The sequence below is a fragment of the Mustelus asterias genome, unplaced genomic scaffold (assembly GCF_964213995.1).
Source record: "Mustelus asterias unplaced genomic scaffold, sMusAst1.hap1.1 HAP1_SCAFFOLD_3525, whole genome shotgun sequence".
Lineage (NCBI taxonomy): Eukaryota > Metazoa > Chordata > Chondrichthyes > Carcharhiniformes > Triakidae > Mustelus > Mustelus asterias.
This window is the reverse complement of record NW_027593470.1, coordinates 975-20248: the sequence shown is the minus strand read 5'-3', so window position 1 is coordinate 20248 and position 19274 is coordinate 975. Positions and strand designations below refer to the sequence as shown.

The window sequence follows — 19274 nt, the reverse complement described above, 5'->3', positions numbered from 1 at the left end:
GGTGTTAATGTCTCTGTCCCTGATGTCTCTCTCACACACACAGAAATACCGATTGTGGTATTAATGTCTCTGTCCCTGATGTCTCTCTCTCTCACACGGAAATACTGATTGTGGTATTAATGTCTCTGTCCCTGATGTCTCTCTCTCTCATACAGAAATACAGATTGTGGTATTAATGTCTCTGTCCCTGATGTCTCTCTCTCACACACAGAAATACAGATTGTGGTATTAATGTCTCTGTCCCTGATGTCTCTCTCTCACACAGAAATACAGATTGTGGTATTAATGTCTCTGTCCCTGATGTCTCTCTCACACACACAGAAATACAGATTGTGGTATTAATGTCTCTGTCCCTGATGTCTCTCTCTCACACAGAAATACAGATTGTGGTATTAATGTCTCTGTCCCTGATGTCTCTCTCTCTCACACAGAAATACAGATTGTGGTATTAATGTCTCTGTCCCTGATGTCTCTCCCTCACACAGAAATACTGATTGTGGTATTAATGTCTCTGTCCCTGATGTCTCTCTCTCTCACACAGAAATACAGATTGTGGTATTAATGTCTCTGTCCCTGATGTCTCTCTCTCTCTCTCACAGAAATACAGATTGTGGTATTAATGTCTCTGTCCCTGATGTCTCTCTCTCTCTCTCTCACACAGAAATACAGATTGTGGTATTAATGTCTCTGTCCCTGATGTCTCTCTCTCTCTCTCACAGAAATACAGATTGTGGTATTAATGTCTCTGTTCCTGATGTCTCTCTCTCTCACAGAAATACAGATTGTGGTATTAATGTCTCTGTCCCTGATGTCTCTCTCACACACACAGAAATACAGATTGTGGTATTAATGTCTCTGTCCCTGATGTCTCTCTCTCTCACACAGAAATACAGATTGTGGTATTAATGTCTCTGTCCCTGATGTCTCTCACACACAGAAATACAGATTGTGGTATTAATGTCTCTGTCCCTGATGTCTCTCTCTCTCTCACACAGAAATACAGATTGTGGTATTAATGTCTCTGTCCCTGATGTCTCTCACACACAGAAATACAGATTGTGGTATTAATGTCTCTGTCCCTGATGTCTCTCTCTCTCTCACACAGAAATACAGATTGTGGTATTAATGTCTCTGTCCCTGATGTCTCTCTCTCTCACACACAGAAATACAGATTGTGGTATTAATGTCTCTGTCCCTGATGTCTCTCACACACAGAAATACAGATTGTGGTATTAATGTCTCTGTCCCTGATGTCTCTCTCTCTCACACAGAAATACAGATTGTGGTATTAATGTCTCTGTCCCTGATGTCTCTCTCTCTCTCTCACAGAAATACAGATTGTGGTATTAATATCTCTGTCCCTGATGTCTCTCTCTCTCTCTCTCACAGAAATACAGATTGTGGTATTAATGTCTCTGTCCCTGATGTCTCTCTCTCTCTCTCACAGAAATACAGATTGTGGTATTAATGTCTCTGTTCCTGATGTCTCTCTCTCTCACAGAAATACAGATTGTGGTATTAATGTCTCTGTCCCTGATGTCTCTCTCACACAGAAATACAGATTGTGGTATTAATGTCTCTGTCCCTGATGTCTCTCTCACACAGAAATTCGGATTGTGGTATTAATGTCTCTGTCCCTGATGTCTCTCTCTCTCTCACACAGAAATACAGATTGTGGTGTTAATGTCTCTGTCTCTGATGTCTCTCTCTCACACAGAAATACAGATTGTGGTATTAATGTCTCTGTCCCTGATGTCTCTCTCTCTCTCACACAGAAATACAGATTGTGGTATTAATGTCTCTGTCCCTGATGTCTCTCTCACACACACAGAAATACAGATTGTGGTATTAATGTCTCTGTCCCTGATGTCTCTCTCTCACACAGAAATACAGATTGTGGTATTAATGTCTCTGTCCCTGATGTCTCTCTCTCTCTCACACAGAAATACAGATTGTGGTATTAATGTCTCTGTCCCTGATGTCTCTCTCTCTCACACAGAAATACAGATTGTGGTATTAATGTCTCTGTCCCTGATGTCTCTCTCTCACACAGAAATACAGATTGTGGTATTAATGTCTCTGTCCCTGATGTCTCTCTCTCTCACACAGAAATACAGATTGTGGTATTAATGTCTCTGTCCCTGATGTCTCTCTCTCTCACACAGAAATACAGATTGTGGTATTAATGTCTCTGTCCCTGATGTCTCTCTCTCACACAGAAATACAGATTGTGGTATTAATGTCTCTGTCCCTGATGTCTCTCTCTCTCACACAGAAATACAGATTGTGGTATTAATGTCTCTGTCCCTGATGTCTCTCTCTCTCACACAGAAATACAGATTGTGGTATTAATGTCTCTGTCCCTGATGTCTCTCTCTCACACAGAAATACTGATTGTGGTATTAATGTCTCTGTCCCTGATGTCTCTCTCTCTCTCTCACAGAAATACAGATTGTGGTATTAATGTCTCTGTCCCTGATGTCTCTCTCTCTCTCACAGAAATACAGATTGTGGTATTAATGTCTCTGTCCTGATGTCTCTCTCTCTCACAGAAATACAGATTGTGGTATTAATGTCTCTGTCCCTGATGTCTCTCTCACACAGAAATACAGATTGTGGTATTAATGTCTCTGTCCCTGATGTCTCTCTCACACAGAAATACAGATTGTGGTATTAATGTCTCTGTCCCTGATGTCTCTCTCTCTCTCACACAGAAATACAGATTGTGGTATTAATGTCTCTGTCCCTGATGTCTCTCTCTCACACAGAAATACAGATTGTGGTATTAATGTCTCTGTCCCTGATGTCTCTCTCTCTCTCACACAGAAATACAGATTGTGGTATTAATGTCTCTGTCCCTGATGTCTCTCTCACACACACAGAAATACAGATTGTGGTATTAATGTCTCTGTCCCTGATGTCTCTCTCTCACACAGAAATACAGATTGTGGTATTAATGTCTCTGTCCCTGATGTCTCTCTCTCTCTCACACAGAAATACAGATTGTGGTATTAATGTCTCTGTCCCTGATGTCTCTCTCTCACACACAGAAATACAGATTGTGGTATTAATGTCTCTGTCCCTGATGTCTCTCTCACACACACAGAAATACAGATTGTGGTATTAATGTCTCTGTCCCTGATGTCTCTCTCTCTCACACAGAAATACAGATTGTGGTATTAATGTCTCTGTCCCTGATGTCTCTCTCTCTCACACAGAAATACAGATTGTGGTATTAATGTCTCTGTCCCTGATGTCTCTCTCTCTCACACAGAAATACAGATTGTGGTATTAATGTCTCTGTCCCTGATGTCTCTCTCTCACACAGAAATACAGATTGTGGTATTAATGTCTCTGTCCCTGATGTCTCTCTCTCACACAGAAATACAGATTGTGGTATTAATGTCTCTGTCCCTGATGTCTCTCTCTCTCACACAGAAATACAGATTGTGGTATTAATGTCTCTGTCCCTGATGTCTCTCTCTCACACAGAAATACAGATTGTGGTATTAATGTCTCTGTCCCTGATGTCTCTCTCTCACACAGAAATACAGATTGTGGTATTAATGTCTCTGTCCCTGATGTCTCTCTCTCACACAGAAATACAGATTGTGGTATTAATGTCTCTGTCCCTGATGTCTCTCTCTCACACAGAAATACAGATTGTGGTATTAATGTCTCTGTCCCTGATGTCTCTCTCTCACACAGAAATACAGATTGTGGTATTAATGTCTCTGTCCCTGATGTCTCTCTCTCTCACACAGAAATACAGATTGTGGTATTAATGTCTCTGTCCCTGATGTCTCTCTCTCTCACACAGAAATACAGATTGTGGTATTAATGTCTCTGTCCCTGATGTCTCTCTCTCACACAGAAATACAGATTGTGGTATTAATGTCTCTGTCCCTGATGTCTCTCTCTCACACAGAAATACAGATTGTGGTATTAATGTCTCTGTCCCTGATGTCTCTCTCTCACACACAGAAATACAGATTGTGGTATTAATGTCTCTGTCCCTGATGTCTCTCTCTCACACAGAAATACAGATTGTGGTATTAATGTCTCTGTCCCTGATGTCTCTCTCTCTCACACAGAAATACAGATTGTGGTATTAATGTCTCTGTCCCTGATGTCTCTCTCTCTCACACAGAAATACAGATTGTGGTATTAATGTCTCTGTCCCTGATGTCTCTCTCTCTCACACAGAAATACAGATTGTGGTGTTAATGTCTCTGTCCCTGATGTCTCTCTCTCTCCACACAGAAATACAGATTGTGGTATTAATGTCTCTGTCCCTGATGTCTCTCTCTCTCACACAGAAATACAGATTGTGGTATTAATGTCTCTGTCCCTGATGTCTCTCTCTCTCACACAGAAATACAGATTGTGGTATTAATGTCTCTGTCCCTGATGTCTCTCTCTCTCACACACAGAAATACAGATTGTGGTGATTAATGTCTCTGTCCCTGATGTCTCTCTCTCTCTCACACAGAAATACAGATTGTGGTATTAATGTCTCTGTCCCTCCCGATGCTGATGTCTCTCTCTCTCACACAGAAATACAGATTGTGGTATTAATGTCTCTGTCCCTGATGTCTCTCTCTCACACAGAAATACAGATTGTGGTATTAATGTCTCTGTCCCTGATGTCTCTCTCTCTCTCACACAGAAATACAGATTGTGGTATTAATGTCTCTGTCCCTGATGTCTCTCTCTCACACAGAAATACAGATTGTGGTATTAATGTCTCTGTCCCTGATGTCTCTCTCTCTCACACAGAAATACAGATTGTGGTATTAATGTCTCTGTCCCTGATGTCTCTCTCTCACACAGAAATACAGATTGTGGTATTAATGTCTCTGTCCCTGATGTCTCTCTCTCTCTCACAGAAATACAGATTGTGGTATTAATGTCTCTGTCCCTGATGTCTCTCACACACACAGAAATACAGATTGTGGTGTTAATGTCTCTGTCCCTGATGTCTCTCTCACACACACAGAAATACCGATTGTGGTATTAATGTCTCTGTCCCTGATGTCTCTCTCACACACACAGAAATACAGATTGTGGTATTAATGTCTCTGTCCCTGATGTCTCTCTCTCTCATACAGAAATACTGATTGTGGTATTAATGTCTCTGTCCCTGATGTCTCTCTCTCTCACACACAGAAATACAGATTGTGGTATTAATGTCTCTGTCCCTGATGTCTCTCTCACACACACAGAAATACAGATTGTGGTATTAATGTCTCTGTCCCTGATGTCTCTCTCTCTCATACAGAAATACAGATTGTGGTATTAATGTCTCTGTCCCTGATGTCTCTCACACACAGAAATACAGATTGTGGTATTAATGTCTCTGTCCCTGATGTCTCTCTCTCTCACACACAGAAATACAGATTGTGGTATTAATGTCTCTGTCCCTGATGTCTCCCTCACACAGAAATACTGATTGTGGTATTAATGTCTCTGTCCCTGATGTCTCTCTCTCTCACACAGAAATACAGATTGTGGTGTTAATGTCTCTGTCCCTGATGTCTCTCTCTCACACACAGAAATACAGATTGTGGTATTAATGTCTCTGTCCCTGATGTCTCTCTCTCACACAGAAATACAGATTGTGGTATTAATGTCTCTGTCCCTGATGTCTCTCTCTCTCACACAGAAATACAGATTGTGGTATTAATGTCTCTGCCCCTGATGTCTCTCTCTCTCACACAGAAATACAGATTGTGGTATTAATGTCTCTGTCCCTGATGTCTCTCTCTCACACAGAAATACAGATTGTGGTATTAATGTCTCTGTCCCTGATGTCTCTCTCTCTCACACAGAAATACAGATTGTGGTATTAATGTCTCTGTCCCTGATGTCTCTCTCACACACACAGAAATACAGATTGTGGTATTAATGTCTCTGTCCCTGATGTCTCTCTCTCACACAGAAATACAGATTGTGGTATTAATGTCTCTGTCCCTGATGTCTCTCTCTCACACAGAAATACAGATTGTGGTATTAATGTCTCTGTCCCTGATGTCTCTCTCTCACACAGAAATACAGATTGTGGTATTAATGTCCCTGTCCCTGATGTCTCTCTCTCTCACACAGAAATACAGATTGTGGTATTAATGTCTCTGTCCCTGATGTCTCTCTCTCTCACACAGAAATACAGATTGTGGTGTTAATGTCTCTGTCCCTGATGTCTCTCTCTCTCTCACAGAAATACAGATTGTGGTATTAATGTCTCTGTCCCTGATGTCTCTCTCACACAGAAATACAGATTGTGGTATTAATGTCTCTGTCCCTGATGTCTCTCTCTCACACACAGAAATACAGATTGTGGTATTAATGTCTCTGTCCCTGATGTCTCTCTCTCACACACACAGAAATACAGATTGTGGTATTAATGTCTCTGTCCCTGATGTCTCTCTCTCTCACACAGAAATACAGATTGTGGTGTTAATGTCTCTGTCCCTGATGTCTCTCTCTTTCTCACAGAAATACAGATTGTGGTATTAATGTCTCTGTCCCTGATGTCTCTCTCTCTCACACAGAAATACAGGTTGTGGTATTAATGTCTCTGTCCCTGATGTCTCTCTCTCTCTCACACAGAAATACAGATTGTGGTATTAATGTCTCTGTCCCTGATGTCTCTCTCTCACACAGAAATACAGATTGTGGTGTTAATGTCTCTGTCCCTGATGTCTCTCTCTCTCACACACAGAAATACAGATTGTGGTGTTAATGTCTCTGTCCCTGATGTCTCTCTCTCTCTCACACAGAAATACAGATTGTGGTATTAATGTCTCTGTCCCTGATGTCTCTCTCTCTCACACAGAAATACAGATTGTGGTATTAATGTCTCTGTCCCTGATGTCTCTCTCTCACACAGAAATACAGATTGTGGTATTAATGTCTCTGTCCCTGATGTCTCTCTCTCACACAGAAATACAGATTGTGGTATTAATGTCTCTGTCCCTGATGTCTCTCTCTCACACAGAAATACAGATTGTGGTATTAATGTCTCTGTCCCTGATGTCTCTCTCTCACACAGAAATACAGATTGTGGTATTAATGTCTCTGTCCCTGATGTCTCTCTCTCACACAGAAATACAGATTGTGGTATTAATGTCTCTGTCCCTGATGTCTCTCTCTCTCACACAGAAATACAGATTGTGGTATTAATGTCTCTGTCCCTGATGTCTCTCTCTCACACAGAAATACAGATTGTGGTATTAATGTCTCTGTCCCTGATGTCTCTCTCACACACAGAAATACAGATTGTGGTATTAATGTCTCTGTCCCTGATGTCTCTCTCTCACACACACAGAAATACAGATTGTGGTATTAATGTCTCTGTCCCTGATGTCTCTCTCTCTCACACAGAAATACAGATTGTGGTATTAATGTCTCTGTCCCTGATGTCTCTCTCTCACACAGAAATACAGATTGTGGTATTAATGTCTCTGTCCCTGATGTCTCTCTCACACACAGAAATACAGATTGTGGTATTAATGTCTCTGTCCCTGATGTCTCTCACACACAGAAATACAGATTGTGGTATTAATGTCTCTGTCCCTGATGTCTCTCTCTCTCTCACACAGAAATACAGATTGTGGTATTAATGTCTCTGTCCCTGATGTCTCTCTCTCTCACACAGAAATACAGATTGTGGTATTAATGTCTCTGTCCCTGATGTCTCTCTCTCTCTCTCTCTCACACAGAAATACAGATTGTGGTATTAATGTCTCTCTCTCTCTCTCACACACAGAAATACAGATTGTGGTATTAATGTCTCTGTCCCTGATGTCTCTCTCTCACACACAGAAATACAGATTGTGGTATTAATGTCTCTGTCCCTGATGTCTCTCTCACACACAGAAATACAGATTGTGGTATTAATGTCTCTGTCCCTGATGTCTCTCTCTCTCACACACAGAAATACAGATTGTGGTATTAATGTCTCTGTCCCTGATGTCTCTCTCTCTCACACACAGAAATACAGATTGTGGTATTAATGTCTCTGTCCCTGATGTCTCTCTCTCTCACACAGAAATACAGATTGTGGTATTAATGTCTCTGTCCCTGATGTCTCTCTCTCTCACACAGAAATACAGATTGTGATATTAATGTCTCTGTCCCTGATGTCTCTCTCACACACACAGAAATACAGATTGTGGTATTAATGTCTCTGTCCCTGATGTCTCTCTCTCTCACACAGAAATACAGATTGTGGTATTAATGTCTCTGTCCCTGATGTCTCTCTCTCTCACACAGAAATACAGATTGTGGTATTAATGTCTCTGTCCCTGATGTCTCTCTCTCTCTCACACAGAGATACAGATTGTGGTGTTAATGTCTCTCGCCCTGATGTCTCTCTCGCACTCTGGTCTTGCTCTGTGCCGCAGACGGGAGTGAGATGGCGCGGCGGAAGCTGAAGGAGGCCATTTTGGCAGCTGAGGAGTTGCGTCTTTGTGAGGAGCCATGTGTGAATCAGGATGTTTACACGGAGCTGTGTGTCCGACAGCGTGTTTTCCTGAGCAATGACGCAGCAGGAATCTACAGTGTCCGCTTCTCTCCTGATGCCCAGCAGTTAGCTGTTGGGTTTGGAAATGGCGCTGTTCAGGTAGGGCCCACATGGACAAGGTACATGCCGGGTACAGAGACATGGAGTGCTGGTATGCTTGTATGGTGTTAACATTGCTGGATCAGTAACCCAGAGGGCCTGGACAATGCCCGCATGGGTTCACATTCCACCACAGCTGCAGGTGGAATTTAAATTCAATTCATAAATCTGGATTATAAAGTTTCTCTCAGTGACAGTGACTACGAAACTAACACCGATTATCGGGAAAACCCATCTGGTTTACTAATGTCCTTTCGGCAAGGAAATCTGCTGCCCTTACCTGGTCTGGCCTACATGTGACTCCAGAGCCACAGCAATGTGTCTGACTTTGTAACTACTGAACAAACTGTTCAGTTGAAGGGTCCATAAGACCATAAGACATAGGAGCGGAAGTAAGGCCATTCGGCCCATCGAGTCCACTCCACCATTCAATCATGGTTGATTTCAACTCCATTTACCCGCTCTCTCCCCATAGCCCTTAATTCCTCGAGAAATCAAGAATTTATCAATTTCTGTCTTGAAGACGCTCAACGTCTCGGCCTCCACAGCCCTCTGTGGCAATGAATTCCACAGACCCACCACTCTCTGGCTGAAGAAATTTCTCCTCATCTCTGTTCTAAAGTGACTCCCTTTTATTCTAAGGCTGTGCCCCCGCGTCCTAGTCTCCCCTGTTAATGGAAACAACTTCCCTACGTCCATCCTATCTAAGCCGTTCATTATCTTGTAAGTTTCTATCATTACGGATGGGCAATAAATGCTTCCCCCACCCCGCCCGCCTCCCCCGTGACACCCAAATCCCATTGCAGAATAACAGGAATAGAATGTTCAGTGGAAAGTGGACTGGGAAAATGAGTGGAACCAGCTGAAAGAGACATAGAAAAACTACAGCACAAATTGTGCGGAACATCTCCCTACCTTCTAGACCTACCTATAACCCTCCATCCTATTAAGTCCCATGTACTCATCCAGGAGTCTCTTAAAAGACCCTATTGAGTTTGCCTCCACCACCACTGACGGCAGCCGATTCCACTCGCCCACCACCCTCTGTGTGAAAAACTTCCCCCTAACATTTCCCCTGTACCTACACCCCAGCACCTTAAACCTGTGTCCTCTCGTAGCAGCCATTTCCACCCTGGGAAAAAGCCTCTGAGAGTCCACCCGATCTAAAGAACAAAGAACAGTACAGCACAGGAAACAGGCCCTTCGGCCCTCCAAGCCTGTGCCGTTCATTGGTCCAACTAGACCAATCGTTTGTATCCCTCCATTCCCAGACTGCTCATGTGACTATCCAGGTAAGTCTTAAACGATGCCAGCGTGCCTGCCTCCACCACCCTACTTGGCAGCGCATTCCAGGCCCCCACCACCCTCTGTGTAAAAACGTCCCTCTGATATCTGAGTTATACCTCGCCCCTCTCACCTTGAGCCTGTGACCCCTCGTGATCATCACCTCCGACCTGGGAAAAAGCTTCCCACTGTTCACCCTATCTATACCCTTCATAATCTTGTACACCTCTATTAGGTCTCCCCTCATTCTCCGTCTTTCCAGGGAGAACAAGCCCAGTTTACCCAATCTCCCCTCATAGCTAAGACCCTCCATGCCAGGCAACATCCTGGTAAACCTTCTCTGCACTCTCTCTAACGCCTCCACGTCCTTCTGGTAGTGCGGCGACCAGAACTGGACGCAGTATTCCAAATGTGGCCTAACCAGCGTTCTATACAGCTGCATCATCAGACTCCAGCTTTTATACTCTATACCCCGTCCTATAAAGGCAAGCATACCATATGCCTTCTTCACCACCTTCTCCCACCCCGCCCGTTATAGAGTTGTAGCGCTGTTATAGAGCTATACAGCTGTTATAGTCATACAGCTGTTATAGAGTCATACAGCTGTTATAGAGTTATCCAGCTGTTATAGAGTTATACAGCTGTTATAGAGTCATACAGCTGTTATAGAGTCATACAGCTGTTATAGAGTCATACAGCTGTTATAGAGTTATACAGCTGTTATAGTATATAACTGTTATAGTGACCACAATATGGTCGAATTTCTGATTCAGATGGAAGAGGAGAAAGTTTGGTCCCAAACCAGTGTCCTCTGTTTGAACAGAGGGAAATATGATAGGATGAGGGATGAATTGGCTAAGGTAGGATAGCTGAGGAACAGTGGAGGATTTTTAAGGAGATCCTTTTCAGTTCTCAGCAAAAATATATTCCAGCAAAAAACAAGGATTGTAAGAAAAGGGAGAACCAGCCGTGGATAACGAAGGAAATAAAGGAGAGTATTAAAATAAAAACAGCTGCGTACAGAGTGGCCAAAAATAGTGGAGAAACAAGTGATTGGGAAAAATTTAAGAAACAACAAAGAGAGACTAAGAAAGCGATAAAGAAAGGAAGGATAGACTATGAAGCTAGGCTAGCAATTAATATAAAAAATGATAGTAAAAGTTTTTATAAATATATAAAAAGGAATAGAGTGGCTAGAGTGAATGTTGGACCCTTGGAGGACGAGAGGGGGGAGTTAATAGTGGGAAATGAGGATATGGCTGAGTCTTTAAATAAGTTTTTTGTGTCGGTCTTCACGGTGGAGGACACAAATAGTTTGCCAAATATTAACGATAGAGGGTTGGCAGCAGGAGAAATACTTAATACGATTAATGTTACCAGAGAGGCAGTGCTGGGTAGACTAATGGGACTGAAGGTGGACAAGTCCCCGGGTCCGGATGGAATGCATCCCAGGGTATTGAAAGAAATGTCAGAGGTAATAGTGGATGCGTTAGTGATTATTTATCAAAACTCGTTGCATTCTGGGGTAGTGCCGGTTGATTGGAAAACGGCTAATGTTACGCCGCTGTTTAAAAAGGGAAGGAGACAAAAGGCGGGTAACTATAGGCCGGTCAGCTTAACGTCTGTAGTAGGGAAAATGCTGGAATCCATTATTAAAGAGGAGATAGCAGGGCATCTGGATAGAAATGGTTCGATCAATCAGACGCAGCATGGATTCATGAGGGGAAAGTCGTGCTTGACGAACATGTTGGATTTTTATGAAGATGTGACGAGGGCGGTTGATGGAGGAGAACCGGTGGATGCGGTGTTTTTGGATTTCCAAAAGGCGTTTGATAAGGTGCCCCATAAAAGGCTGCTGAAGAAGATGAGGGCACACGGAGTTGGGGGTAGTGTGTTAAAGTGGATTGGGGACTGGCTATCCGACAGGAAGCAAAGAGTCGGAATAAATGGGTGTTTTTCCGGTTGGAGGAAGGTTACTAGTGGCGTGCCACAGGGATCGGTACTCGGGCCGCAACTATTTACCATTTATATAGATGATCTGGAGGAGGGGACGGAGTGTAGGGTAACGAAGTTTGCAGACGACACAAAGATAAGTGGAAAAGTGAATCGTGTGGAGGACGGAGAAGATCTGCAGAGAGATTTGGACAGGCTGAGTGAGTGGGCGAGGATATGGCAAATGGAGTATAACGTTGAGAAATGCGAGGTTATACACTTTGGAGGAAATAATAACAAATGGGATTACTATCTCAATGGAAACAAATTAAAACATGCTACCGTGCAAAGGGACCTGGGGGTCCTTGTGTATGAGACGCAAAAGCCCAGTCTGCAGGTACAACAGGTGATCAAGAAGGCAAATGGGATGTTGGCCTATATTGCGAGGGGGATAGAATATAAAAGCAGGGATGTCTTGATGCACCTGTACAGGGCATTGGTGAGGCCGCAGCTGGAATACTGTGTGCAGTATTGGTCCCCTTATATGAGGAAGGATATATTGGCATTGGAGGGAGTGCAGAGAAGGTTCACCAGGTTGATACCGGAGATGAGGGGTTTGGATTATGAGGAGAGGCTGAGGAGATTGGGTTTGTACTCGTTGGAGTTTAGAAGGATGAGGGGGGATCTTATGGAGACTTATAAGATAATGCGGGGGCTGGATAGGGTGGAGGCGGAGAGATTCTTTCCACTTAGTAAGGAAGTTAAAACTAGAGGACACAGCCTCAAAATAAAGGGGGGTCGGTTTAAGACAGAGTTGAGGAGGAACTTCTTCTCCCAGAGGGTGGTGAATCTCTGGAATTCTCTGCCCACTGAGGTGGTGGAGGCTACCTCGCTGAATATGTTTAAAGCGCGGATGGATGGATTCCTGATCGGTAAGGGAATTAAGGGTTATGGGGATCAGGTGGGTAAGTGGTACTGATCCACGTCAGATCAGCCATGATCTTATTGAATGGCGGGGCAGGCTCGAGGGGCTAGATGGCCTACTCCTGCTCCTATTTCTTATGTTCTTATGTTCTTATAGAGTTATAGCGCTGTTATAGAGTTATAGCGCTGTTATAGAGTTATACAGCTGTTATAGAGTTATACAGCTGTTATAGTGTTATACAGCTGTTATAGTGTTATACAGCTGGTATAGAGTTATACAGCTGTTATAGTGTTATACAGCTGTTATAGTGTTATACAGCTGGTATAGAGTTATACAGCTGGTATAGAGTTATACAGCTGTTATAGAGCTATCCAGCTGTTATAGAACTATACAGCTGTTATAGAGTTATACATCTGTTATAGAGTTATACAGCTGTTATAGAGCTATACAGGTGTTATAGAGCTATACAGCTGTTATAGAGTTATACAGCTGTTATAGAGTTATACAGCTGGTATAGAGTTATACAGCTGTTATAGAGCTATACAGCTGTTATAGTGTTATACAGCTGTTATAGAGTTATCCAGCTGTTATAGAGCTATACAGCTGTTATAGTGTTATACAGCTGTTATAGAGTTATACAGCTGTTATAGAGCTATACAGCTGTTATAGTGTTATACAGCTGTTATAGAGTTATCCAGCTGTTATAGAGCTATACAGCTGTTATAGAGCTATACAGCTGTTATAGTGTTATACAGCTGTTATAGAGCTATACAGCTGTTATAGAGTTATACAGCTGTTATAGAGTTATACAGCTGTTATAGAGCTATACAGCTGTTATAGTGTTATACAGCTGTTATAGAGTTATCCAGCTGTTATAGAGCTATACAGCTGTTATAGAGCTATACAGCTGTTATAGTGTTATACAGCTGTTATAGAGCTATACAGCTGTTATAGAGCTATACAGCTGTTATAGAGCTATACAGCTGTTATAGAGCTATACAGCTGTTATAGAGTTATACAGCTGTTATAGAGTTATGCAGCTGTTATAGTGTTATACAGCTGTTATAGAGCTATACAGCTGTTATAGAGTTATACAGCTGTTATAGTGTTATACAGCTGGTATAGAGTTATACAGCTGTTATAGTGTTATACAGCTGGTCTAGAGTTATACAGCTGTTATAGAGTTATACAGCTGTTATAGAGTTATACAGCTGTTATAGAGTTGTAGCGCTGGTATAGAGTTATACAGCTGTTATAGAGCTATCCAGCTGTTATAGAGGTATACAGCTGTTATAGAGCTATCCAGCTGTTATAGAGTTATCCAGCTGTTATAGAGTTGTAGCGCTGTTATAGAGCTATACAGCTGTTATAGAGTTATACAGCTGTTATAGAGTTATACAGCTGTTATAGAGGTATAGCGCTGGTATAGAGTTATACAGCTGTTATAGAGTTATGCAGCTGTTATAGAGCTATCCAGCTGTTATAGAGTTATACAGCTGGTATAGAGCTATCCAGCTGTTATAGAGGTATACAGCTGTTATAGAGCTATACAGCTGTTATAGAGTTACCCAGCTGTTATAGAGTTGTAGCGCTGTTATAGAGCTATCCAGCTGTTATAGAGTTACCCAACTGTTATAGAGTTGTAGCGCTGTTATAGAGCTATCCAGCTGTTATAGAGTTACCCAACTGTTATAGAGTTGTAGCGCTGTTATAGAGCTATCCAGCTGTTATAGAGTTACCCAACTGTTATAGAGTTATACAGCTGTTATAGAGCTATCCAGCTGTTATAGAGTTATCCAGCTGTTATAGAGTTATCCAGCTGTTATAGAGCTATCCAGCTGTTATAGAGCTATACAGCTGTTATAGAGGTATAGCGCTGATATAGAGTTATACAGCTGTTATAGAGTTGTGCAGCTGTTATAGAGTTATCCAGCTGTTATAGAGTTATCCAGCTGTTATAGAGTTATACAGCTGTTATAGAGTTATACAGCTGTTATTGAGTTATACAGGACTGTAATAGGCCTTTTGGCCCATCATTTCTGTGCTGGTTGCAGCTAATGGGGATTGATCAGTTCTTTAATAAATGGGTCAAGTTTCATTTACCTTCCCTGTTAATGTTCTCCCTGCGCTGTGCACAGCGGCACAGTGATTAGCACTGCTGCCTCACAGCGCCAGGGACCCGGGTTCACTGCTGCCTCACAGCGCCAGGGACCCGGGTTCACTGCTGTCTCCCAGCGCCAGGGACCCGGGTTCACTGCTGCCTCACAGCGCCAGGGACCCGGGTTCACTGCTGCCTCACAGCGCCAGGGACCCGGGTTCACTGCTGCCTCACAGCGCCAGGGACCCGGGTTCACTGCTGCCTCACAGCGCCCGGGACCCGGGTTTCATTCCCGGTGACACAGTGATTAGCACTGCTGCCTCACAGCGCCAGGGACCCGGGTTCACTGCTGCCTCACAGTGCCAGGGACCCGGGTTCACTGCTGCCTCACAGTGCCAGGGACCCGGGTTCACTGCTGCCTCACAGCGCCAGGGACCCGGGTTCACTGCTGCCTCACAGCGCCAGGGACCTGGGTTCGATTCCCGGCTTAGGTCACTGTCTGTGTGGAGTCTGCACGTTCTCCCCGTGTCTGCGTGGGTTTCCTCCGGGTGCTCCGGTTTCCTCCCACAGTCCGAAAGATGTGCTGGTTAGGTGCATTGGCCGTGCTAAATTCTCCCTCAGTGTACCCGAACAGGCGCTGGAGCGTGGCGAATCGGGGATTTTCACAGTAACTTCATTGCAATGTTAATGTAAGCCTTACTTGTGACACTAATAAATAAACTTTTAACTTTCCCTTCAATTCACTGACAGACTCTTGTCTGCATCTTTCTGTTTGTGGATATGTCTAATTTTCCTCTCTCTTCCCCTTGCCTGCTGCTTATCACAGTTGGTGAATGCACAGACCGGTGTAGTTGTTGCCAAACTATCTCCTGGACACCGGACACGGCAAGCTGTGACTGCGATGAATTATTATCCGAAACACCGCAACATCCTGGTGACTGCGGGAGCTGACGGCATCATAACCATTTATAACTCGGACACAGGCTGGCAGGTCATTGAGATGAAGGGTACAGTATGACGTGCACCGCTGGGATTCTGGTCCCAGGCGTGTATGAAAATTATTGAGCCTGTTTTTCACTCAGTTTACACTGCCCATATCTCTGTACATACCTGGTGTTGGTAGGTCACTGCAGGCTCCAGCCCAGCACTATCCCCGCTCTGGGTCAGGGACATATGGCTGGGGTCTCCTGTTACTATAAGTCTCAGGTGAGGTTCCCCAAAGGTTGTTGATTCCAGTGTAGTTGATTCTTCGAACCAGATATTCTGTGGTTTGGGAGAGACATTTCACTTCTCGTTCCAACTGCAATCCATTTTTTACTGGCTGGTTGACTTCCACAGTCAGAGAGAGAGTTCCACCCACCCACCCCCATAAACGCGCGCGCGCGCGCGCGCGCGCACACACACACACACACACACACACACACACACACACAAGTGCAGATGCAGGCAGCCAAGCAAGCTTTTAACCCCCTTCTTCGTGTATTCCAACTTGCAACCCACTAGTGGGTCTACGGAGGTAGTTACACCCGGGGTCTGTGAGATGCGATGGCCGTTATGTCCCTTTGTCTTTACTGCGGATGATAATCAATCAGCCCAGTGACACAGTGATTAGTACTGCTGCCTCACAGCGCCAGGGACCCGGGTTCACTGCTCCCTCACAGCGCCAGGGACCCGGGTTCACTGCTGCCTCACAGCGCCAGGGACCCGGGTTCACTGCTGCCTCACAGCGCCAGGGACCCGGGTTCACTGCTGCCTCACAGCGCCAGGGACCCGGGTTCACTGCTGCCTCACAGCGCCAGGGACCCGGGTTCACTGCTGCCTCACAGCGCCAGGGACCCGGGTTCACTGCTGCCTCACAGTGCCAGGGACCCGGGTTCACTGCTGCCTCACAGCGCCAGGGACCCGGGTTCACTGCTGCCTCACAGCGCCAGGGACCCGGGTTCACTGCTGCCTCACAGCGCCAGGGACCCGGGTTCACTGCTGCCTCACAGCGCCAGGGACCCGGGTTCACTGCTGCCTCACAGCGCCAGGGACCCTGGTTCGATTCTGGCTTGGGTCACTGTCTGTGTGGAGTTTGCACATTCTCCCCGTGTCTGCGTGGGTTTCCTCCGGGTGCTCTGGCTTCCTCCCACAGTCTGAAAGACGTGCTGGTTAAGTGCATTGGCCGTGCTAAATTCTCCCTCAGTGTACCCGAACAAGCGCCAGAGTGTGGCAACTAGGGGAATTTCATTGCAGTGTTAATGTAAGCCTACTTGTGACAATAATAAATAAATAAACTCAATCTTTGGATGTTTTTAGACGTAGCTAGTCTGGGAACGCAGCGAGGGGTTCCATCGTCTCTCGCTAGAGAAACATCTTGTAGACATTCCTGTCAGTGGCTGACTACATTCTGGCTATCTTTGGGGTTTGTGTCCATTTTAAAATATAAAACTCAGGTCTTTTTATAGTCCAATGTTTTTACAGAGTTTTTACCCAGAGAATAGTGGGTGCCTGGAACCCGTTGCCAGGGGAGGGAGTGGAAGCGGATACAATAGTGACTTTTAAGGGGTGTCTGGACAAATACATGAATAGGATGGGAATAGAGGGATATGGTCCCCGGAAGGGTAGGGGGTTTTAGTTCAGTCGGACAGCATGGTCGGTGCAGGCTTGGAGGGGCCGAAGGGCCTGTTCCTGTGCTGTAATTTTCTTTGTTCTTTGTCTCAGTATAAAGTTCCCTGTTTTTTCTCTCCGTGGTTGTGACTCCCCGTATCCCAGCACCTTCCTCTTTCCACCCGCGGTTCACACTGTGCCAGGAATGTGTTGTCTTCACACAGTGTTCTGTCCTGATCTTTCCCCAGAGGAGGAGAATGAGATTCATGCCCTGGATTTCTGCTCCGATGGGAATGTCTATGCCACAGCCGGCAGGGATCGTCACATCCGAATCTATGACAGCAGGACCAGCCAGGTGATGTTTAATTTGATTTGATTTGATTTGATTTATTATTGTCACATGTATTAACATACAGTGAAAGGTATTGTTTCTTGTTCGCTATACAGACAAAGCATACCGTTCATAGAGAAGGAAAGGAGAGGGTGCAGAATGTAGTGTTACAGTCAGAGCTAGGGTGTAGAGAAAGATCAACTTAATGCGAGGTCGGTCCATTCAAAAGTCTGACAGCAGCAGGGAAGAAGCTGTTCTTGAGTCGGTTGGTGCGTGACCTCAGACTTTTGTATCTTTCTCCCGATGGGAGAAGGTGGAAGAGAGAATGTCCGGGATGTGTGGGCTACCACAACCTTGGAGCCTTACGGCTCCAAAAGCTTGTGTGGCTTTTGCTACCAAATAAACCTGTTGGACTTTAACCTGGTGTTGTTAAACTTCTCACTCTGCTGACAGAGGCAGCAGGATAGAAATCGCAGTCACTGGGAAAGAGCAGGAATGTGAAACAGCTGGGAACGCTCTCATAGACAGCCAGGACAGGAGTGATGGGCCAAATGGCCTGTTGGAATTTACACATTACATATTCTCTATCCACCTGCTCCTTCACAGATCCAGCTGCTGTTTGATTTGGGAGAGGAGGGTGATTTATTCTGAGCTCAGTGTGTTTGCTGACTGGGGGAAGGTCCTGTGGATCACACACTGGGATCGTCATTATCTATTCTCCACCTTGCCGGAGAGATGATCAGGTTAATGATGAGGAAGGGCTCCCATTGTCACTGCTTTAGTGCCGATAGAGTTGGTCCAGGACTGAAGGAGAAGGGAAATTAGTCATTGGTCTTCCCCGACTGCAGAGTGATCCCTGAATCTGACACAACTGCAGAGAGAGAGGGGGGAATATCGGAAACCCGCTGTCTGGGCATTATTCCCCATTCTCTTCTCTCTCCCAGCCTGACCCGAGCTTCTTCCTGTCTTGTCTCTGACAGATAGCCAAAGTATTCGAAGCTCCGGACTTCAAGAGCAGCGACGACCTGACGCTGATGAGCGGTCATTCCCGTCGCATCTTTGCTCTGCGATTCCACCCCGAAGAGTGTCACATCTTCCTGACTGGGGGCTGGGACAACTCCATCAAGGTACGGATCCACCTGGGGGGGAGGGGAGTGGGGGGAGACGGGGTGGGACAACTCCATCAAGGTACGGATCCACCCGGGGGGGAGGGGAGTGGGGGGGGAGGGGGTGGGACAACTCCATCAAGGTACGGATCCATCCGGGGGGGAGGTGGCGGGGGGGGACAACTCCATCAAGGTACGGATCCACCCGGGGGGGAGGGGGTGGGACAACTCCATCAAGGTACGGATCCACCCGGGGGGGGAGGGGGTGGGGGGGGAGGGGCTGGGACAACTCCATCAAGGTAGGGATCCACCCGGGGGGGAGGGGGTGGGGGGGGGAGGGGGTGGGACATCTCCATCAAGGTACGGATCCACCCGGGGGGGGGGGG

General features: G+C 45.1%; 1 protein-coding gene across 1 annotated transcript; it reads left to right on the top strand.

Moving 5' to 3' along the window:
- Window positions 1-8337: 8337 nt before the first annotated feature.
- Window positions 8338-18909, top strand: LOC144490627 (coronin-like protein cor-1; the record flags this gene model as incomplete). Its single annotated transcript, XM_078208335.1, has 4 exons — window positions 8338-8623; window positions 15689-15869; window positions 17700-17806; window positions 18763-18909. Coding segments are annotated over exons 1-4 (642 nt in total), but the record flags the coding sequence as incomplete, so codon positions are not given.
- Between the last annotated feature and the right edge of the window lie 365 nt (window positions 18910-19274).